At 40.7% G+C, this 24,177-nt stretch overlaps 1 protein-coding gene across 22 annotated transcripts in view; it reads right to left on the bottom strand.

The window, feature by feature from the left end:
- The window catches only part of SVIL (supervillin), a 235,847-nt gene that overhangs the window by 137,786 nt on the left and 73,884 nt on the right, over positions 1–24,177 (bottom strand). For 6 of the 22 annotated variants that reach the window (XM_073228991.1, XM_073228998.1, XM_073228992.1 and 3 more), the window contains exon 1: positions 12,347–12,545. The exons of 3 other annotated variants lie outside the window; for them this stretch is intronic. In XM_073228991.1, coding sequence (XP_073085092.1) covers positions 12,347–12,446 — 100 coding nt within the window. In that variant the 5' untranslated portion in view covers positions 12,447–12,545. Of the gene's footprint in view, positions 1–12,346; positions 12,546–21,760; positions 22,344–24,177 lie in introns of those variants that run through there. 13 more of the 22 variants (XM_073229004.1, XM_073229001.1, XM_017672758.3 and 10 more) reach the window with 8 other exon arrangements.

A 24,177-nucleotide genomic window follows, 5' to 3' on the forward strand; every position in this document is an offset into this window, starting at 1 on the left:
CGAATTTCTCCAAAAGATGGAATGTGTTCAGGCTGGCTGAGCTATGCGTTTTCTTTCACCCAAGCACGTGGCCACTCCTGGCCCCAATTCTGGGAGCAGGGTAAGCCTGAGGAGCCATCTGCAACTAAACAATGCAGGTCTCACCCATTTGGGGACTGAACCAGTGGCTTTCAACTCTGACAGAGTGATAAGCCATGCCATAGATTATATTTAATGAAAGGGTTGCCAGGAGGTTAAGGGCCAGGGCTGTTCAGTCAGGAGTTCAAACCCTAGAGCTGGGGTTTTCTAGCTCTGTGACCCTTAGGCCAATTATACCCCTCACGACAAAGATTGGAAGGTTGTCCTAAGGATCCGGGACACTCACATCTACAGCAAAGCGCCAGATCCAGGGCAAGCCTCTCAGCTGCCACTGCCTGGTGACAACACTGTGCTCCCCACGACACTTGCCCCTCTTTCTTCCCTTTCCATCCATGTCTTCTTCACACTTTACTGGCAGGCACACACGCATGCACACACACACACACATTCCCCTCTATCTGATTTATCATCTATGCCTTTAAATGCTTACTTGGGTCACTATCTAGTTTTGCTCTTCTGCTTCTCTTTTCACCAGTTCACGGTCTGCTGGGATTGCTATGAATTCCACTTTGCCCACATAAGGGTCAGTGTCTGGTGTCTGTATGACAGATTCACTAGTGTTCTTTCAAAACATGCGGCCCTGGATTATGAGGTTATATTTTAAACTTGTTGTTTTTAACAATTTATGGAGCTATTAGCAATCCTCAGCACGTACAAGAGAAATGTGTCTATGCCAACACAGTTTTGATAATTTTCCAGTAATAACTTACACACAAAAACATTTTGGGATATTTCATAAAGTGCCCCTTGATGTGGTACATCTTCCAACACAGCTGCCTCACCTGCCTCGCCCTCCCTCCTGCCATGTATGGGGCAGGCAGGCTCCACAGCCACAAGCCCAGAGGGACGGTCATTTGCCAGAAAAGGGCTGGGGCAGGTTAAGTGTTAACCACCAGAGTGATTTGCGAAAGAAAAAAATGCAAATGTTACCATTTATCAATACAACATCTTTGCAATAGAATGTTTAAAGACACAAACTGCCAAAACAAATTTAAAAAGAGAAGAGCGGTACAAAAAAATTATTTAAAATCCTTTCATTCTCATGGGAAGGATAAGGTAGGAGGCCTTAGAAGCTTGACTGTAGAATGCTCAGGGGACCTTCTTTCGGCTCCTTAGATGTGCCTTGGAGTTAACTGGAGGTCTTTGGAGTTAAAAGCAAGTGCTGAGCAGGACCCAGTTGTTGACGTGAATGGCATTTAGCCCGGGTGAAGGGATAACTCTTGAAGGAACCCCACAAATTCAGCCTTTCCTCTCACCCTCTTACCTAATACATAGAATGAAAATGTGAGTAACATTTCTAATGCTTTCTTCTTCATTATGAAGAAAATACAGGGGGACAAGGAGGAGAGAAGTTAGTAATTTTGTTTCTTAAAAACCAAACATAGCAATCTTTGTCTTTTAAAGCAGGAATTTTGAGTATGGTGTGAGATAAAAAAAATAGGTACTAATGTGCAGCTTTTAAAAGAAAAATGAAAAAAGCACTCAGCAAGAAAATACTTGAAGTCTCCAACACAGTAAAAGAGCTCTGGCTCCAGGCTAAAACACTCCCAAGAATCATGATATAATTTATGGCCAGGCAGTTCACCTAATTTCTTCACCTGTAGTTCTGAAACATACTTGGTATTCATATTTAATAGAGCAGCCAGCTGGATCAGAAGGACAGTGACGAAATGTTAGAGGAATGGCCTAGGGGAGCCTTCTCTGTCAGAATAGGCACAAAGTCTTACCTAAGTGAGGTACGCATCCCAGGCAGTCAGACCACATTCTGAACAAAACATATATTGAAAAGCACTTTTAATGGCCACTTGAGGTGTATGTTTTCAAATGACCTAATTGTTATTTTTGGATTTTTACTTGATTCATATAAAATTATACTGCTAATAGATGTAATACATAAAGCCAGAACTTGACCTGCAAAGGTGACTCTATGTACCGGAGCTCACAGTACAGTCATTTAAATCTGGTTTATGTTTGTAATTGATTTGTGTGATTCAAATAAAGCTAAAAAGTAGAAGGTTCACAGTGAAACATTCCAGTCTTCTCCCTCATTTCCTGGTTGCCACTTAACTAGCTTCTCATTTGTACCTACAGAGTTTCTTTTTGCAAGTAAATACAAGTAAATGCTTATTTTCCCTTTTATACCCAAATATCAGTCAAGTACACTAAGCAGCATCTTTTGGAGATCTTTCCATGTAGGCACATAGATGCATCCTCATTCTCTCACACTACATCATATCGCACAACATACTCAGCTGCTCCCCTATTGATGGATATCAGAGTTCCTAATCTTTTGCTATTTCACACAAAGTTATAGGGCACAACCTTGCGTGGAAGTGTACCTAAGGAATTCTGGCAGAAACTGGCCGATTGCTCCTTGTGGACATTGTACCCTTCTCCATCCCATCTGCAATGGTGGTTGTTTCCTTGTCTCACCAACTAGAGTGTGTGATCGATTTCTAGATCTTTGCTTCTCTAAGGCTTCTCAATCAGTACACATTTTTATTTCTCTTAGTGTGAACAAAGTTGAGTGTCATGTTGCATGTTTTAGAGCCATTACAAATTCCCTTTTTTGTGTGCTGTTGGTTTAGAAGCTTTGCCAATTTTTCTAGTGTTGTTGACTTAAAGATATCTAGTGGTTCATATATTAACATGTCAGCCATACATGTGTGATATGTTATGAATAATTATCCTAGTTTTTCCTTTCTCTTTGGTGGTTTTTTCCCCAGTGTGGACGTGTTGCTTTTTAAATACAGTTGATTTCTACCCATCTTTTATTTCATGGCTTCTGGATTGTAAATCAGTTAGAAGGGCCTGCCAAACCCACAGCTCTGAAGAAATTCTATACTTTATTCTAGTATTTACAGAATAATTACAAGAAAAATTATAATATAATAATATATAATTTATTAATTATATTAAAAATATTTTAGAAACTTATTTTGATTTTGAAAAAACTGAAACCTACACAGATAGAGACAGTGCCACAGTGGGCCCCCTCCCCCAACCAGCCACTAAAATCAACAATTGTCAAGGTTTTGTTACACTTGCTTGTCTCTCTTCTCTACCGTTATTTCAAAGCAAACCCAAGTTATCATTGGGTCATTTTATCCCTACATGCCTTAGTATGAACTTAAAAACACGAGGGACATTTTGCATGACTTTCATGCTAATGTCACATGTAACAAAATTAAGCAGTTATTTGGTATCATGTAACATTTGCTCTACATTCAATCTCCTCCAGTTGTCTCAAAAATTTCTTTAGACAGTTGGTGTCTTCAAATCGAGATGAATCTGTGTTTTTTTATAAACACGTAACTATTTAAATATCTAATCGATTAGAAATTTATTTATTTTTCCACACTGTTACCCAATTGTCTTAACATTTATTTAGTTGTCTATTTTTCCCTATTGATTTTCAATGACACTTTTTTCCTTTTCTTTTATTTATTACCACATATATCTGGGAATATTAATTTCTGGTTTTCTAATCTGTTTCACTGTTCTGTTTATGCACATGCCAGTACCATCTTTTAATTATTGAGGCTTTACAATCTAGTAAGTGATGGCTATTGTTTATTTATCCATATGAACTTTAGGATCCACTTGCCTACTTTTTTTTTTTTTGAGAGGGCATCTCTCATATTTATTGATTAAATGGTTGTTAACAATAAAATTTTGTATAGGGGGGTCAATGCTCAATGTACAATCATTAATCCATCTCAAGCCTAATTCTCGTCAGTCTCCAATCTTCTGAAGCATAACGAACAAGTTCTTACATGGTGAACGAATTCTTACATAGTGAATAAATTCTTACATGGTGAACAGTACAAGGGCATTCATCACAGAAACTTTCGGTTTTGATCACACATTATGAACTATAAACAATCAGGTCAAATATGAATATTCATTTGATTTTTATACTTGATTTATATGTGGATCCCACATTTCTCCCTTTATTATTATTATTTTTATTTTTAATAAAATGCTGAAGTGGTAGGTAGATGCAAGATAAAGGTAGAAAACATAGTTTAGTGCTGTAAGAGACTTGCCTACTTTTTTGTTTTTGTTTTTTTAACAGTGGCAATTTTACTGGGAGTATGCTAAATTTAATGAAGTAACTTAATAAGAAATTGATATATTGACGATCTTGCATTGTCCTATTCTAGAACGTGATATATATCCTTTCACTTTTTCAAATTACTTCTGTATTCTTAGAAGTGTTTTCCAGGTTTCTACATATGGATTTTATATATTTCAAGTTTAAGTAATTCGTTAGTATTTAATGTTTTGTTGCTTTAACAAATGTGGTCTTTCCTGCCTCCAAAGTCTTTGAACAGGTTGCTGTTTAAAGGGATAGCTGTTAATGTCAGGTTCTTGCTCTCTGCCTCAACAGATGCTCAGAGGCCCAGGCTTCCCTGTGCTGTGATGACCAGGCCACGTCCCTGAAGCAGAACCTGGAGCAGGTCAGATCAGGCCAAAGCCTTCCTGCTCTTACTCCCATACCATCACGAGCTGACTCAAGGAGCTGCGAAACTGGGATACACGGAAGACATGAAAAAGCAAAGTCTAGGAACCTGAGAGTCTTTGTCTTCTCTCAAGCTTTTACAGAAGCTAATCATTCTCTAACATCCAAGATGCCATTTGCTCTGTAATTAACTGTACTGTAAGACAGGCATCTACCAGGTAATTCTTTCAGATTTTGAGGGAAGATTCTAAAAGGCCCTCGGCAGTCAGCGCCCAGCTGGAACAGCAGTCATTTTGAGCATCGGACTCCACCTCCCACCTGCCCGCAGCTTGGTCAGGCTTCCTCCCGCTTGGCCGCCTCCGGGCTCAGCAGCATCAGCTCCTCTGCCCGGAGCAGGACAGCAAGGCAGCTGAGGCGGGGCTGGCAGCTCCCCTCTGCAGCACAATCCTCTCCCGACAGGGACACTGTGCTCTGCCTGCTTTCGTGCTGACCTGCCTGATCTTCATGGGGTCCAATCAACGCCCGCCCTTTCTCATTAACAACCTGTGGCTCCGGTGGTTCCCCGCTATGCTTCTTTCACTCTTGCAGAGCTCTATCTTCATCATTTCCTCAGCTGGGCAATTCTTCCCTCACCCTCTCTGGTTCCTTCCCACCTCTGGAGCCTAGCATGATCACAGAACCTACCTGGCTACTTAGCGCCTTCCCTCCACCCACCTCCATGGCCCCATGAGCATCTACCCTGTCAAAACTCCCAAGGTTTCCTGTACACACACAGTGCTGTCTTGTCAATCAAGGCTCTTGTTGCCCACAACAGTGACCATTCATTCCACCTTCATCTGCCCTTCCCTCTGGTCCACCAACTCCCATGTTTACACTTACCAAAATCCTACCTGTCCTTGGCATCTTTAGGATTCCCTTGGCCTCCAGCGCCTCAACTTGTATACCTCAGCACAGGCTTTATAGATCGTGGTTATGCACGTGTCTGTTCATCCATGCACTCCACTCCGGAGCTGGTGCCCAAAGCACTGAGGGCTCATAAAAATCAAGCTGCGACTGTGCCAGAAGTCACTGACATCAGTTCTCTCTGCTCTTTCAATATGTACCATCTTGCTTCTTTTTGCCTCTTGGACAATGATAAGCAACACTATTTGCTCACTAAGTGCCCGAGACCTTGCTCCATCAAGTGTTTACACTGGCACACTCTCTACCATCCAACCTCCTACCTGCCTCTGCCTTGTCTAAATCCCTCCTACTGTCATTCTTGGATTACTTTTGTTTGTTGAGAAGGACGCTTGCTCAGTCTGTAGTACACTGCTCCATCACGTTGAGTGTAATGCCTAAAAGCACACCGATTCCATGTTTTACATGTAAGGGCTGGTGCAGGTAGAGCTACGGTTCATCACAAATAGGGATCGAGGTGGTGGGAGCACCTCCAGCAAGCGTCCAGAGGTTTCTCATCCCCAGCTGCTCCTACGTCAGGGCAGGATGTGATAAGAGTCTCTTTTTAGCTCTGGCAGGCATGTCCCTATGACATATGATGGTTCAAGTGCCACTCTTTGTTTAGGATAAAAATCACTTGACATTTTATAATATCCTGGGATATTCTGGAGAGGAATGGGGAGTGAGCCAATGCCAAAGGCAGAGAAGTCCTTGAATTCAAGGGCTACCACGTTTTGACCACTGTTAGATGTGGCTACAGGTGGGTCCCAGCTATATAGGATTTTGCAGGTGTAGAAAAGGAGTATCACAAGCCATGCAACTACTTGGAGCACTTCTGGTCCCAACCAATCAGATCTCAGCATGAATCCTTCAAGTGACAGGAGCCAGCTGGTTCCCTGGGACTCCCACACTCAAGGAAGCCTGGATGTTCAGGGTTACATACAGATGTCATAAGAAAAAGGGGCTATGCCAGCAACAAGAGGGAGAACTTATATCCCATGAACATTAAGTTCCTGGAGATACCATCACCCTTATGAGAAGGGTGGGACTATGGAATAGTGTGAAATCCACCAGCAATATGGTGGCTCATTTTTTCTAGAAATATTGCATCTTCCCTGGGCACAGCCCAGATGCTGGAAGGACTCACCTCCTCCCTCCTCAGCTATCTCAGAAAATACAAATTCTCAGCCTTCCTTCCCATTACAAGTAAGAAGAGAATCTGCTTGACCTTGGGTGGCATGTATGTGCCAGTGGGGTGGCAAGGTCATGAGCAAAGGTCCCTGGGAATCTGGAGAAGCAGGGACAGTAGCACTGACTGCAGGTTCTTAATGGCCAACAGAAATTGAATGCCTCTGCTCTAGTTATTCTCAGGGAAAACTTTTTAGAGTGTTCCAGGATCCTTTTACTCCTCATCTCACTTCTCATATGTTGGTAATGACATCAGGTAACAGAAATAACTGAGCGTTCTTCATATCATAGATGAAAGCAGTGATGGAACTGGAAGTGATACCCTTCCTGTGGAGAGCTGAACTGTAGGTGAATCACCTGCACATGGATACATGCTGTCGTGAGAACTCAGGGTTTGGGAGCAGCATGGTCTTCCCCTGTGGACTCTGCCCACATACACTTCAGTTCAACAAATCATGTGTATTTCATAGAAACAACTCTGGAGTTTGGATTCAAAGTAAGAAGTGGATTGAAAAGTAAGAAGTTAACGAGTTCTCTTAGATTTTAAAAATGATTTTTCTAAGAGATGGTAAAGAGTTTTGAAAAAACACAAAAACTTGGCAAAAGAAAATTCTGTTTTCAGAATATCCTTAGGTCCTCCGGAAGCGTGCTTTTCCTAGTCACTTACATCTTGACTGTATGGCTGATCAGAACAATGCTCACAAAGCCCCCTGCATGTGGGTCCACTCCCATCCCAGCTGGCTGGCTGGCACTGGGCCAAGTGCTGTGGAGGGAGGGACAGGAGGCCAGTGCCTGTAATACCCACTGGTCTAGCATCAGAATTGCCTGGGGAAGGATCACAGTCCCTATCCTCTCATTACGAGTAGATAGGTCTGTGGCGGGGCCCGCAAACTGTACTTTTCAAGAACTTTAACAAATGAGTCTAATGATCATTCCATTTTAGAAAATAATCATTGTGATGAACCATGACCTATTTCAAACAGACGATGTATGACTCTAGTTGAAATATTTTATCCCAATTAATCCAGAATTTTCTTTAGAGGAATAAATATGCAGATATTCACCTGCAACTTGACATTTGAATAAAAAAATCTCTTTTCTGTATTTTTTTTAAACAAACCCACCTAAGGGTACTAAAATCCAGATAATCATTTTATATATGGGTTTCAAATACCTACACAACTCCACATAAATAGAAAAGTTTTCCTTTCCCCTTCTGGAATGTGTAAGAGTTATGACCAAGGCTTTCCCAGAGGGAACCAGCTACAGAATATGGGTTAAATCTGACATACTGAGCTCTACCTTCTCAGGGAACTAGCTTTGGAATGACCACTCAAGCCTCAAGGATAGGTATGTCCTATTATTGTTACTAAGATAATATTTTTTAAACAATTTTTAAAATAAAAGGATAGGAAATCATCTACCTAGATTGCAAGGAAATCACAGGTTACTTTTAACACCAAAGTTACAAAAACTATATTGCAATAAAATTCGTTGAAAAAAATCCTTACATTTTCAGGCTAAAATTGAAACCTGTAAGTTATCTTTGCTCTAATCAGGATTAATAATAATCATCTCTCAATAACAGCCATGTGGCAAATGCTGTTTTAAATGTTTTAAGTATATCAGCCCATTTAATCTGCATTAACAACTCTGTGTGCCAAGTACTATTATCACTCCCATTTCACAGATGAGGAAATTGAGGCAAGATTGAGTTCCCTGGCCATGCTAATATAAGCAGTAACTAAAAGTGTTGGAATTTGAACCCACACAGTTTGACTCCAGGGGCCAGAGAAAGAGCCTGCAGTCAGACATCAGGTTTGAACTTCCAAATAAATGAATCACATTAGCAAACCTTTTAAGGTAAAAGATAGTGTCCATTTAAGGAACATACCAATTTTTAAATTGCTGTTATTAAAAATTACCATATCACAGTGATCTTATCTCATTTACTTTAGATTTAATTAAATAATTTTCTAGACATTTGTCACCTTCCTTTTCACTCTTTGAAAATTTTCCTAATTCTCTCAGTTATTTTTAAGAAATCAACAGTGTTATTATTTAGCATATTTTCCCCACCAATACACAGAGCAAGTTCAATACTGCAAGGATTAAATCACAGACTTTATTTCAATTTTACTGGCAATACCTTCTGTGTTTAATTACTCATTTGGTTAAAAGCTAAACCTCCCTTGTCAACTGCAGTACAAAAATGGAACTGTTTAAAACAAAATCAACTTAATTACTTTCCTTCTGGAGAAGGCTTGAATGAATCAGAATTGTTACAAAGCAAATTTTCACTATAGAGCTTGGCAGATGAGGACATCAAACAGACTTTCAGCTTAATCCTCTGTGTGTGGGTGTGTGTGTTTCATTCATTAACTTCTTCACTGCACAACTATTCACTGAACACCTGCTATGTACCAATTACTGGGGGTAATGATTAGGGGTCCTAAATATCAGACATACCAATATCAAATATAAGTACAAGCACATTTTTCCAAGTCCTGTTAGATGTGCTTAAAAATATCTGCCACTGCAACTTTGAAATAGCCAATCTTCAGAATAATTAAGAGTTCATTATACTCCAAATTTCCACGCTGATTTCCTCACATTCTTTTCAGCAAGTTTGAACTGACTTTGATGCTTTTCCTACATAGTTTACAATAAATCACATAATATCCCATCTCAATAATGTGCTTCTAAAGAGGACCTAGTTTTTGTTTTAATCTTTATCCACTCACTGTTGTTTCAACCTACATGTAGGTGGCTTACCAAACCTTTACTACTCAAGGAAACTGTATTTCTAGCTAAGACAAAAAATGTGTAAATCTGTTCTAAAACACTGGAGTTACATATGTGCAATCTGTTCCCAAATCAAATAAAATCGACAATAAAGTCCTATACAAGACAGATCTCAGATCAAACCTCACATAGAAAGCTGTTAACTTGACACTAGGACTTACTAGAATAACGCACTGTTTTGTTTTTGTTTTATGTAAAGCACATTGCAGGTCATGTATTTTTCTTAAGAGCAGTAAGTTTTATTTTAAATGTCAATAATATTAGAGTCAATATTTTTGTCCAATCCTAGAAAGAGTGCAGAGTGCACTCAAGCAATGCTGTTCTGCCCAGGCCCAGGTCCACAAAGAGGCCAGGGTGCTGGCTGGCTCTAGAATATTCTCTCATGTGCCAAGGTGCTCCACAGGTAAGAAGAGTGTGTTTGTGTGTGTGTGTGTGTGTGTACATGTGTATAATGTTCTTCATGCTGTTGCCTAGCTATTTAAATCCAAGTCAATGAAAGAAGCAAGTTCACATTAAGAAATTCTGTCTGCTTAACTAAAAAACTATATATGGTATGCAAAAGTAAACTGTTTTTGGAAATTCCTTGGAGGTCCTCCTAGGTGACCATGCCATGTGGCTTCTTTGTGCCCTCTAAGATACAGTGTACTTGTGCTGGTGGCTCCACAGTTCAAATAGGTATCAGATTTTTCTCAAACAAGTATCTGTGCAGCTCTCCATGGGCATGGGGTTTAAGGCTGACCTACACAGGCCCCATTTGATGGCAAATGGAGACATCTGATTTAGAAGATGAATGCTTGTCTGATCTGACCAAGTCTAAAACATAGTCAAAGTCATGGGCCACACAGACTTGCAGGAACCACGAATCCTGGGATAAAATGACTGCGGATGCTCTGCTGTGGGGCAGGGGCTCCCTTAAGCGAGAGGGCACAGGACGAATCTCGTGGGAGGCTGGGAAATCCAGCCTCCTTCAGGATGGAAGAAAATTTAATGTTTGCTTTTACATAAAGGCCATAATAAGACAAGATCCAACAGCTGCACACAATTCAAGATCTCAGATTAAAAATCAAGACCTGAACACATCATTGTTAGGGATGGGGGATTTATGGTATAGTTTGTCAAAATTTATGCCCATAAAGCCATGGAAATGAAAAGACTCTTTCCTGACTTTGACTGGCTGTTTGCAGCAACCTGACATGTCAAGACCCATTTGCAGAGAGAGGCCCAGCCTCTGGGGCCTCAGGCAGAATTCTTCTGGATTAGTGTCTGCACAAAGCAAAAGTCAAAGCAGGGTCAGACCCAAGCCCTGCCGAGGTCTGCTTCGCACACAGACCTACAGTGCCTGAATCCTCTCAGCTGACAAAACCTGAAGGCCTTCTGCTCGGTGGCTATCCAGATACTACTGCCAAGGCAGAGCCAGGAGAAACACTGGGCCTTTCCAGGGCCAGCCTCCGCCTCAAACCCTCTGCCATCCCCCTGCCCCTGTTCCAGGTTCCAGGCGTGGCCCTTCAGCTGACAACTTAATGCAGAGCAAGGGCATCAAGCACTCGCGGGCTCATCAACAAACATGATGAGGGTCAGGTTTGTGCTACAAATGGCCACTTGCAATCCAGTGGTCTTGGTGTCACCGAGGGAGCCCAGAATGACAGTGATCAAATCCCCAGCAAAAAGATAATCAGACAGAAGGGGAGCAAGGCTGTGGCCTCTGAAGTCTAAACATAAAATCTAAAATTCATGATCCTCTTTAAATTCCTCAGAGGACCAACAGAAGACATGCACAAAAACATTTTTTCTCAGTCATTCATGTTTAAGTTATTTTATATACTTCATTTGCTCAAGAATATACATTTAAGGAGATTTTCAGAACCAGGCAAGAAATGTTTTCCAATGGATTGTAGGTCACGGTCAATGCCTGAGAAAAATGAGGGATTCTGTGTAATTTGTTGGGCTGTCAACTTTAATGACTCTTCTGCCAAAACGATTTTGGTCAGTGAGATAAAAACTAACCAGATGTATGACAAATGTTTATGACCAGGGTCAAGAGTGTTTACTCTTCAGCAGTTAGCTTTTAAAACAAAAGAGTTTTGACTAAAGATGAACAGAACAGAGCCAGAGCTGGTGTTTAATGCTCCCTGGAAGAGTCCCAAAGTCACAGCCACTGTTTACAAAGCCCACCGATTTGCAGGACTTGGCTATGAGTATAGAGGATGAAGCCCATCACTTTGTGGCAGTATCTATTTTTAAAGGCCAGCACACACACACATACAATATGATATGGTTTCCCTTAGAAAGCCAGAACTGCCAAATAGTTACCACATTTCTAATTTTAAATTTGAGTTAACAAAACACCAAAGCAGAAGCTGAGGTTTGATTTTCATTTTTGCTTTACTAAAATTAAACTAGGATGTCCTGTACTCACTTTCTTCTTATAACCTGTAGCAAACTACACTTAAAAAAAAAAAAGTAAGTAGATATTTTCGGGTGTTATTCACAAATACTCACACATACATGCAGATAGTACACACAGAAACATAGCTAACAGTGGAGGAAAGATGATGAATTTGGCCCTCACAAGAAATGAGAGCCGTTCCCCATAAAATATAATGATGCCTAAAAATCCGATTCCATGTTTCAGGAACAATTATCTTTAAAAGATCACCTACAGTATTAACAGCATTTCAAAAGCCATCAGAACTGTGTAACAGATTTTATGTCTATATGAAGATATTTTATATGTATAAATATATGTATATATATATATATATATACACACATATCTTTTTAATTTCATACATTAAAATTAGTAAAACTTACAGATATCCATGGCTATGCTGCTTAGGTCTTGATTTAGCTGAAGGTGAAAGAGGAGAAGCAGCAAGAAAAAAGAAAATACAAGAAAACAGAAGTAAAACATGAAGTAAAAAGTGAAAAGGAAACAGAAGAGGAAGAGAAAGGAGAAAAGTAAGTGAGGAGAGGGGAGGGGAGGGGAGGAAAGGGAAAGAGAGGGGAGGGGAGGGTGTGTGTGATGGACGAGGATCAGGCAGAGGCTGCCTCTCCTTATATTGCCCCTGATTATTCACCCACCCCTTTGACAAGCCACAGGTCAGGTGGTAACAAGGGGAGTCAACTGTGTTGGTTATTTTAAACATGTGCTTTCAGCTCAACAGCTGAGCTGAATTGCTTTTGATATACAGTCACCCAATCCAATTAAAAACATTTATTCACCCATGTTTGATGTAAGGGTTAAACACGGGAGGTGAGGAATTATCCCACTTCGTTATTCCATGCATTTAATAATGGATTACTATGTTCTTTTAAGAAACAGGGAAGTCTGTTGCACTTGTAGAGTGAAAAATCTCACCAGTCTACTTTGATTCTGGATGAAAAGCAGCACAGTGGGAAGTCTTGCCTGTCTTGTTAGTCTGTACTTAAGGAACACAGTGCTTCCTCCCATCCCACTCAGACTGGCTGATTGCTGTGGCAGTTGAAGGGAGGGAACCAGAGAGCTTCCCAAGAAAGGCAACAAGTTTCCTGAAGCTGGAAGGCCCAGTCGTGGGGGAGGCACCCACTGCAGACAACAGGGATGCAGAGATGGAGCAAGGAGGCCCACGGTACCCAGGGACAGGGGCTGCTGCCCCTGCAGTCTGAGTGCAGACGGGAGGGTCACTGTCTCCAGAGCAACTCACCAGGCCTCCAAAGCACATCTCACCAACAAAAGGATATTACGACACCTGGGTGGTGGGCTCACTGCGAGGGTGTGGGCCAGGACCTTGGACGTGGGCTGGCCCCTTCCCCACCCCATCACATCCTCCATCCCTACACTTCCCACACTGCCCAAGAGTTCCCATCCCCTTCTGTTATGGGTTTATTTTAATAATCAAGGCTCTGCAGAAAAGACACACACACACACCCCCAACCCCCAACCCCAGGGGCTCAAGAGCACAGACAGCCTTGGAGATGGTGTGGGTTAACACCTCATCTTTCAGAAGAGAGGTGAAATGACTTCTAGGTTCCCAGAGCAGCCTCTGTTCTTCCCACCACGCACCCAACTCTGCCATCTAAACTGTCAGAGGTTTTACAAGTCAGAGATGCTTGGGGGAAAAATACAGTATCATTAGTTGCCACAGTAGGTACTCAGAAATAGTTAGGATGACTGAATACACGACAAGCATTTTGCATGGTTCGCTTGGTAAACACAAGATTTCACACAAGCCATCCTTACAGGAAAAGTCTCCTCATACATATTACACCACTGGTTCTCAAAAGACATCTTTAGTTTGTATCCGTAAGTATACAAAAAAGTTTAAAGCAAGAACAAAATATCAGTACACTAATTTCTCACAAAACCCCATGACCTTAAGCCAAAACACAGACTTAGGCAACAAAAGTAAGGCATTCAAAGGACATGCTGGCAGCCTATTAAATCACAACTCCTCCTTAACATCTTTGTTGCCAAATTCACAACACTTCTATCCACATATTAGCTTGAAGGACGCAACTCCAATGTTATTAGTCATGGTGAGACTGTAGGCACTTATCTTTGGATACATAATTCAAAATGTGGAAATGAACATCTAATGTGTTCAGAGCTACAGATAACCTAGAAAACCGCACAGTGAGTATTCATGCTTACTTGGGGGGTGTGGATTTGCAGACTGCTGGGAGGGATGAAGAATCCATGGAAAAGTTTCCTCTGATAGCATAAGCTTCAGTTTCTTTGAAAAGCACACTATTTTATATTTTTCCTCTGCAAACCAAGTGTCAAAGCCAAGGTCAACAGGGGAGGTCCTAGAGTATCAGCAGGTGCATAAAGTACCAGTCCATTTCCTCTGGACCCGCATGGTCCAACACAGAATAGGGCAATTGCAGTTTGAACATATTAAGAGTAAATCAAGTTAAAAGTTCCATTCTTCAGCTGTACTTGGCCAAGTTCTCAAGTGCTCAACAGCCAACCATGGCCAGCGGCCACCCTACAGAATGGCACCAACTAGAGAACATTTCCATCAACACAGAAAGTTCCATGAGACTATGATAACCCAGACTGTGGGCTGCCCTGACCTGTTTCAGTGGGTGGGCAGGCCCTCCAGAGCTGTGCCCTCTGGATGAGGTCACCTACAGACCTCCAGGCACTTCTAAGATTTCCACTTCTGTACCAATCATCAGAATGGGATGGTAGTGTCTCCTGTATTTGTTCTTAATTTGGGGGGAGCAATGCCACTTCAAGAAAAATGCTGAAAATAACAGATCTGCTCTATTAAAAGAGATTTCTAAAAAGGAACATTTTTCATACAGCTTTTGGGAGATAGTCTAACCTTCTAAAGACCGTTCATGAAGCAATTTAAAAATACCTGTTGAGTAAAGCCATTTTTCACAGTGCTCATCTGATACACAACTTCTCCGCAATAAGGATTTTGCCTTCCCTGTTCTAAGTTACCTACCTGTCAAGTTTTTTTAATTTGACTCATTAATTATGGAAATCATTATTAGCTCTCACTTTAGAGAGATGCTATGAATAAATTAGCTCAGAAAACTCTCTCCATTAAAATATCAAAGAAATTTGTCCTCCTAAAATCTTACAGTACCCATTTGCCACCTGGCAACCATTTTTATCTGGAGCTACTAAATAAATTATAATTCACTTTTAATGAAATAATTGTCTTATGAAGGACCACGGTCAAAATGTTTGTAGCCCAATGAACCCACAATGTTCTTTACAACTTGTGAAAATTAAATGTAAAAATACTAATATACAACGTAGACAGGAAGGCAGCTAAGGTACTAGTTGGTATAAAATCAGTTTTGTCAGTGGTAGAAGTGGTCAGATGAATAGTCTTAAAAAGAAAAACAAAGATTATGGATTCCAAAGTTTCTGTTGTAACACAGCTTCTCTTACACAACCACTAATGACACACACTACTAGTTCATCTGATGTGACAAACAATAAAGCCAAATGATCGTGTGTGTGTGGCTAAAATGAACATCTGGCAGAAATGAAAACTGAGCATAATTTGGGAAGCCATCTACCTCTTCACGGCAGCCCAAACATTTTTTTTCTAACGTGGCTCAAACCGAGAGTCATTTGCTGTGGTAGGTATCAGAAACAATACTTGTAAACGAATACGAGACACTGAAATACCATCTGTCCTTGGGTTTTATAACAGTAACTGTTACAGGAATGAACTAATTGCAAAATAAATGAATGTAGCTAATGTGTGACCTAGCACATGGTAAACTGAACTATCAGTTTAAATTTAAAACAATCTTTTTCTATAATCTTCTTCTACTAAATTCATTCCAAAAGTCTCTGGGTAAAACTACCTTTATTTTTAAATTGTTGCTAAGTTTAATAAAAATTTCAAGAGAGACAAATGTCCAAAGGTAAAAAAAATGTCAAGTTGATGCAATTATTTATTTCTTTAGCACCCTGGTTGAGTGACATCAATGTGCTCAGAAAATAATTTTTGATGAAGAGTGAGTGAAATATTGGCAGCAAGCTAATAAACTGAAAAGGCAGAGAAGGCTGACCACACCCCACTCCTGCGAGGAACGGGCAGGTTCTGTCTCAGGCTATGGAGGACTGCTGTGATGGTGACGGGATTCCACATCAGGAGGAAAAGGCAGGAGCCCAAGAGAAGAAAAAGTCAGGTTAGAGGAAAGAAAATATAAGTATTCCAAGGAACACAGAAGAAACAATGAGAGTTTAATATGAAGGAATGGCAGAAATTTCCAAAGACAAAGGACTGATGGCAAAGAATGGTGTTTAAGTCAATTGAGAAGGAGGAAGTAGGCTGCACATTTCAACAGAAGTACAGTGAGAAGACGTTTAAAAATATATATGGATTCCTGCTTCAGACATTTCTAACTCGGTCCAGATCACCTACCTTTGAGTCACTATCTTCCAGATACAGGGTTCCCTTTCCAAGGAAGGGCAGAACATTTTCAAGCTCTGAAATATCTGGATTATAGAATCCAAAGAAGTAGAAGGAACCTAAGAATCCTCCAGCCCAAAGCTCATTTTAATGAGTGAGGCTCAGAGAGGTTAAGAACTTACCCAAGGTCACACAGCTGGTTATGAATTAAGACCAGGGCTGTTCTCACTTACTCTGCCGTTGCCCCAAGCACTCCTCAGGGTCAAACACCTGCGATTTCCAAATGTAATCTCCTTCCTTCACTAAGAGCAGGGAAAACATTTCTGTGAGCTTTGGGAGGTGGGCTGAGGGTGAGTAGAGTACAAAGTTTAATTGCTGTCATTGCTTTCACATTACTTTCCTCCCATTATTCCCCATTCCATTTTCCTGGAATGGGGAATACAGCACAAATACTTATGTAATATTTAAGAACTGTTAGCTGCCTGCAAGCTCCCTGAAACCTCCAGAGAGAAGAACTGATACAAATCCAGCAAAATAAATTCCATCCCAAATGGGAGGAACCTGTGTTGGGATACACACATTGCAGGAAGCTTACTCATTCTTGTCCAATGCACCATAACAGTCATTATCTAATCACACAAGTTTTCAATATTCAACACTTTCAATAAAAAAATGCATGAAATAATAAAGCCAAATGATTACATGCATCTGGCTAAAATGAACATCTGGCAGAAATTAAGACTGTGAGCATAATTTGGGAAGCCATCTACCTCTCCATGGAAGCCCAAGTTTTTTTCTTCTAACCTGGCTCAAACCTAGAGTCATTTGCTGTGGTAGGTGTCAGAGGCAATGCTTGCTAATGAATACTAGAAATTAAAATACCACTTGTCCTTGGGTTTCACGATAGGAACTGTTACAGGAATGAACTAAATGCAAAACAAATGTAGCTGAATTTTGTGACCTGGCACATGATAAACTGAACCATCAATTTAAATTTTAAAAAATCTTTTTCTAAGAAAACTTGTTTACAGAAACAGTACTAAAACTTTCAAAGGTTATTTTACCTTTCATAACCTGCTAATTTTAGCTGGAGTGGCTAGTTTGTTCCTTTGAGTGTATAATATGTGTGCAAGTACATGTGTAAATTTAAATTTTTGGTTAAATGGGGTAAAATCAGGTAGTGTTTTCAGAATGTATGAAAAGGCCAGGGCTTAAAATATTTAAAGTATTTGAAATCTTAAAAAATCTGAAAGTATCAATATGATTTTTCTGTACAATGACCATATATGTCCATGCCTAAGTTATTTACCAACTTTTCACGTGTGGAACATAACTGAAAACCCAGAAAGAAACAAGAGGACTCTGATTAACCAAAACACAGTTCACAAGTTGTAGGCATATTACTTATAAAAGCCCTTTGGGTCCTCACTCAGAAATGAATTGTTCTTTGTGCAAAAATATATCAATACTGGTTATACAGGATACAGACCCTAAATAGCTAATTAGAAGAGAACAACTTCCAATTAAAAGAGAAAATAAAACCCAAATGAATGCATTCCATCTGAAATGGATAAGTCATGTAATTCGCCATATAAAGAACAGCACAAATACTTTTATCTGAACGTGGACACCAAGAAGGGTGAGCTGAGCAAGTGGAGAGACAGAAAATAATTTAGAAAATAAAGGTGATAGGAGAGCTCAAGAACCCAGCAGTCAGCATAGACCTTACTAGACCTGAGATGGGATCTGTTCAAGGAGGGGCTCAAAGGTCAAGTTTAGGGAGGTCAAAGCGATCAGGAGATCACAAAGGTCTGGTGGGAGAGGTGAGTTTCTGCAGAGTTGTACACGTTCAGGAATACCAGAGAAGGAGACAGGTGATAGCTGAAGGTCATGGAGAGCTTTATTTAGGATGGAAACTTGAGTATGCTTTCAACATGAGGAGGAGAAGTCAGGAGAAAGGCAGTAATTGGAAATAAGAGAAATAAGGGGTACCACTGAGTGGGAAGAAAGAAAAGCACAAAGGAATGGCTTCACCTTGGACACCATCTCTACCCAGCGAGGGCTTCTTGAAACCCTCATCCAGTCTGCTTGCTCCCATCTCCATGGCTCTGCAAAGGAGTTTAAAACAGTGCTACTCAAAGGCGGTCCTCGGACCAGAGGCAGCAGAATCATTCAGGGTCTTGTTTGCTGAATCTCTGGCCCTACACCAGACTTACCGAATCAGAAACCAAACATTAACACGAACACAGGCAATGCCTATTAAAGTTTGAGACACACTGGTGTAAAGCAGTGGTTATGAATGTGGGCACTGAAGTCAGATCGGGGTTTAAATCCAGCTCTACTCCAACCCCCTTATATGTATCCTTGGGCAAGCCTAAGTCTCAGCTTTTTCCTCTTTAGAATGGGAATGACAGTAATATTTCTCAGGGGCCACTGCAAAAACTAAATAAGATATATAGGTAAAGAGCTTGGCACTGAGCCTGACACACACAAATGATAGACAGCATGTTATTATTGCTCATCCCTTCAAGCCTACTTCATATAATAGCTTTGTACATCCATGCCTACCCGCCGAGAGAATGAGCCCACAAGGGATGGGGAATATGCTTCAGGCATCTTTGTCCTGTGGCATCCAACCCAAAGACCGGCACACAGGTCTCAATACTGACATAAAGTGCTCCATACAAACGTGAGTGCTGTGACAAGGTAAATCAGTGACCGCAAAGCAAATATTAAAGCTTTTTCTTTGACTGTATTTATACTAACATCAGAAACAGGTTATGAACTTGTTTGGGACTGAAGGATCAACTTTCAGAAGAGAATAAGCAGGTTACGAGGCAGAATACATTCCTCTTTCAAAACCTCCTGCAAGAGGGAGTGTCCTTATGAAAGTGACACAGAAATCTCTTCGAATGGACATCAAGCCGCTGCACAGTGTCCAAGGCCAGCAGTGCAAACCACTCCAGGATGGTTCACCTAAGCGACAACATTTGGTGTTCGGGAAAAGTACAGAAGTCAAATCATATCACTAGTGGAGTTTCTTCATTTTAGGCAAGGTTCCAGTAATGAACTGGCTGACCTCATCGAATACACCTTAATTTCCTGTGTTGGCAAAAGCACATATACATAAACCCCACTGGGCTGGTAATAGTAAGACAACTCTCTCCGTTTGCATTATTAGATATGGAAGAAATAGACCAGAACTTGTAACACCTACTTCTGTAGTAAATAATATACAACAATGGCAAAAGCATTTCATGGAGCACAGTTAAGCTCTGATATGAAGACTCTACAAGTCATTCGAATGCATTGGGTTCAACTGACTCACCGAATTGTGGTGCAGTGGGCCTGGGCTAGATCCTGGGGTGTAAGAGGGCTGGGGCCAGATGCCTTGTTGGGCACCCGTACAGAGCAAGAGATCTCTAAGACAGGGTTCCAGGGCCCTGCCATAGAGGCTGGAGTCAAAGCCCTAGAACCCAGAGGCAAAAAATCAGAGGAAGCTTCCAGGGAGAATTTATTTGACATCACTTCCCAGGCAGGCAAAGGAAGGCAGGGGTGTGAGCAAAAACAGTGGCATGGAAGACCCTGAGGTGGGAGGCTGAGGAGCTGGCATTAGCCTTCAATCAGTGGGAAACCATGAATTTGGCTTTTGAGGAGTGATATCATCAGACCTTGGTTTAGGAACATCATTCTCAGGAAGGACTGGACAGTAGAGAACTTAGTGGCAAAAGAAAAAATTGAGGGCAGTGCAGTCATCCAGGTAAGGGACAGTACGTCTCAGGAGGAGGTGGGAGCAGGAGACAGACTTTGTGGCCTTGGTGACCTACAGGGAGAGGAGCTGAGGGTCACGACGCTACTTCTGGTTCAGAGTTATGAAACAATGAAGCCCGGAACTGGAGGGAAGCTCCATACTGGGAATTCTCCTGGTCACAGGGAGGTCCCTGTGAGTGTCCCTGCGACGAGGTCCTAAAAGCCTGGGGAGCCTAGCGAAAGGAGATGACTGTCTTTGTGCTCCAGCGACACAAATAAGTCACTGGTGGCTCCCTCTGCACAGCTGTCTGTGCAGCCTGTGATCCCCGATCGCACCAGCTCTCTGGACATCCTTGTAGGAGCCAAGGGCCATGTTCTTTGGATATGACTCCTCAACCGCAAAAATTTAAATGACCCCAGGGGATTAACAAAGGTAGTCTGAATTGAAATTTGAAATCTTCCTGAGGTGGGGTTACCAATAAACAGCGCATGTCAGTGGTGAGACGATGCAGTCCAGGCACACTCCCTCGCCCACCGCGGCTTCTCCCCTGTGTTGGGGAGGGCATGTATACCGTCAGTTTTTCTCAAAGGAGGATACCACCACGGTTTTGGCCAGACCAACGCTTTGTCCTATGAGACTGTCCTACACTACAGGGCAGTTAACATTCTTAACCACATTGCCACAAATCGTTACTGCCAGCCATCGTTATTGTGAAAACCAGAAACAGCCCCAAGCATTTCCAAATGCCCACTAGGGCTGCAGCACCACCTCTGGCTGAGAACCACTGCAGTATTCACCAATGAAGCTCATCTCTATAAATATTCTGTTTTTCTACCTGATAAAAATAATTACTGTTCCTACTGGTCCATCTGACATGGTATAAAGAAACTATTTTTTTTAAAGGAGCAACATGTCAAATACACCATAAATGCTCTATAACTTATTGCTATTTTTCAACAGAAGCAAATCAGCAAGCCATATTACCAAGAGACCACAGCTAACCCAAAGGCTTAAAAAGAGATTTTTTTATTTCTCTCTTGGAGAACTTAAAAATGAAAGAGCTCAAAATCTAGAAACTGAAGCAAGATTTAAAAAAATATATAAACTCTGGTACATCAGAGATTCTATAAATCAAGTGTGAAGAGTCAGAGTACCAAGGGAAAAAGCCCTCAAAACAAAGATTATACAGAAGGATCACTGATGATTTATGTTTCCATATATGAATAAGAGTGAAATAAAACTTGCCCTTGTAAAACGTCACCCTCATACTTGCAGTACGATTACTTTGTGTTGTGAATATTCTTTTAATTCCAAGATGTAAGTGCTAACATTTAGACAGATTGTACTTCTTAAATCACATTAATCAAATTGTTAGCTTAAGCTTCTCTGTATCATAAAGTTCTTTTATTTTTATGAAAAAAAAAATCCAATCATTCCCAGACCAAAAAACATGCCCAAGCATACCTAGAGGAATGACTTCAGTCACTAGTATATACTGGCAGGTTCATTCCAGTGCTTGGGACCAGCAAATCCTTAGGAAGCATGCTCAGGCATATGGCACTTAAAACAACAACTGCATTTAGATTTATAGGAAGATTGTTCACTTACTTCAAATCTCTGTATAATCCTTGTTCCTCTAAATTAAAGGGGGGAAAAAATCACACTGTCATTCCTTATTTTCCTAATTAAAAAAGTAAAACAAAATATGTGATATCCTCTGATCCAGCTTCGGCTGTTCTCAAGTATTTTCTTTGACTCTCCTATCAATGAATACTGCTTTCAAATTCTAAACAAAAAGTCAAATATCAAAAGGTTAGCCCAAGGAACACTGTACAAAATCAACTATCACAATGCAAACAAGGCAACTGCATCTACCAGAAGTGATGATTCAGAACAGGATAAATTTAGAACGGTGCTTTCCAAAAGGTGTTCGGGGGCCAAAGGCAGTAAATACGTGAAGGCCGCATCCCAAAAATTTCTCGGAAAAAAGATGGCCAAAATAATATTAAAAAGGATCTTCTTTTTGAAGTTGTCAGTCCCTGGGTGTCCTTGAGGCTGAACTTCCCCAATCTGGCCCTGGTGTGGCCATCCATTACTGGGTAAATCCACGTGAAACCTGAGGAAGCTTCAGCCTCTGAGGGCGCTGTCAGAAGCAGTGAGGCAACTCCACAAAGGACGGGCCTTTTATGGCCTGAACCGGAGAGCCTTGATCCCAGCTAATGTACCAGAAATAGCTCTTGAAACTCAGAGGAGCCCATCAGCTGTTGCAACAAGCCCCGCCAGCAGCTACTTCAAATGCAAATAGATGGTTCACACTGTCTTTCAGCTTGATTTACGGAGAAATTAAAAAATGCAACAGCAGTCCACGAAGCAGGATAGGACAACACAGAATTGAGTGGGTAAATTTCCTCTAATTCTTGCTTTGCAGTTAAAAAAACATAGCCATTGATAAAAGCTCAGATACTGAATGCTCAAAATGTAAGTAACATACCTACATATGTACAGACATTAAACAGCAAGCTATAGTGGTACATGTCTAATACAAGTTTACAAATTATGTAGACATCTCTGGATTTCTCCCCACTTCCAATTGTTGTAGAATATGAGTCATCAGAAGAAAGAATTGCACTGAAGGTACTTTCTCTAAAACACACAAATGTTTTGTCTTAAAAGCCAAGACAATGCTCCCAAGTGGCCAGATCTATCTCCAGATGGATCTCGTGTAGCTCACCTCACTTAAAAACCAGAGGAACCTTAAGTAATGGGAAAAAAAACAAACTTTCAAGCACAACCACTTCTTAAAAGGCTATTACATTTTTTGGACATTAAAGCTAAATATTATATTGCTGCTTAACAAAAATACTTACAATTGTAGGTGTCCTTGTTGTTACCCAGAATAATGAAATCTTAATTGTTCATCCTCACTTCAATATTAATGCCAAAGCCAGAACCCTTGGGCTGGAGCAAAAGCTCTGTGCTATGACGCCTGGGGTGGTATGCCTTTGGGCGTCCGTCCTCAGACCACCAGCTGCATCAGTCAGGAAGGCTTCCCGAGCAGGATCTGAATTCTTGTTATTAATTAACCCTGCAGGACAACACCTCCCCCTGAACAGACAGTCCTGTGTCCAGAAGAAATGGTGGCAGATACCCTCAACAGCCCTAATATCACACACCAGCTTTCAGGACTATTTTGTGCATTAGTTAAAAAATTTTTTTTTAAAATTTGTCCAAGCCAATTTTTTCTTACCCACTTCAAGATGACAAACAAAACTTCACAGTATGACTTTTGCTTCCAAGTCTCAGTTACAGCCCTCATTTTATTTTCCCTTTGACTCATTTTGTTTTTCATTCATTTTTAATTTTATGTTACTGGTTTTATATATTTATATAAGGTGCTTTAAACTCATCCTGGCACAAAGCAGTGTAAAAATAAATAAAAACTTATGTAAAACAACTGACTATCTAGGTCTTCTCTTTTAAGAAAGATAGGAGGAGAAAATGAATCACTGTTATCACAACAATGCAGCAATACTATTCTTTCTAGTAACTTCATTATATCAGCTTCATGTGTTTTAATCTGGCTTTTGTGGGCTACCTTTTTTGTAACCACAACAAACATGTAGAAACCAAAACTAAAACACAATAGCATTTACAATCATTCCAAAGAAAATTCAGTATTTAGATATAAACTTAACTAGACATAAACAGGATCTGTAAGCTAAAAGTTGCTAATCAGACATCCAAAGGACCTAAATAAGTGGACATATACTGTGCTCATGAGTTGGAAGTGTGAAAAAAGATGTCAATTCTACCCAAAATAATCTATAGATTTCATGCAATTTTTATCGACATCCCATTTTTCATAGAAAAAGATGAGTTTCTTCTAACATTTATACACAGAAGCACAAACTTAAGAATGGTTAAAAACAATCTTGCAAAGCAAGAATAAAGTGAGAGTAATCATCTATCCCATTTAGGGTCTATTATGTAGCTACAGTGATGGAATAGAATAGAGAACCCAGAAA

This window comes from Manis javanica, chromosome 2, assembly GCF_040802235.1.
Source record: "Manis javanica isolate MJ-LG chromosome 2, MJ_LKY, whole genome shotgun sequence".
Taxonomy (NCBI): Eukaryota; Metazoa; Chordata; class Mammalia; order Pholidota; family Manidae; genus Manis; species Manis javanica.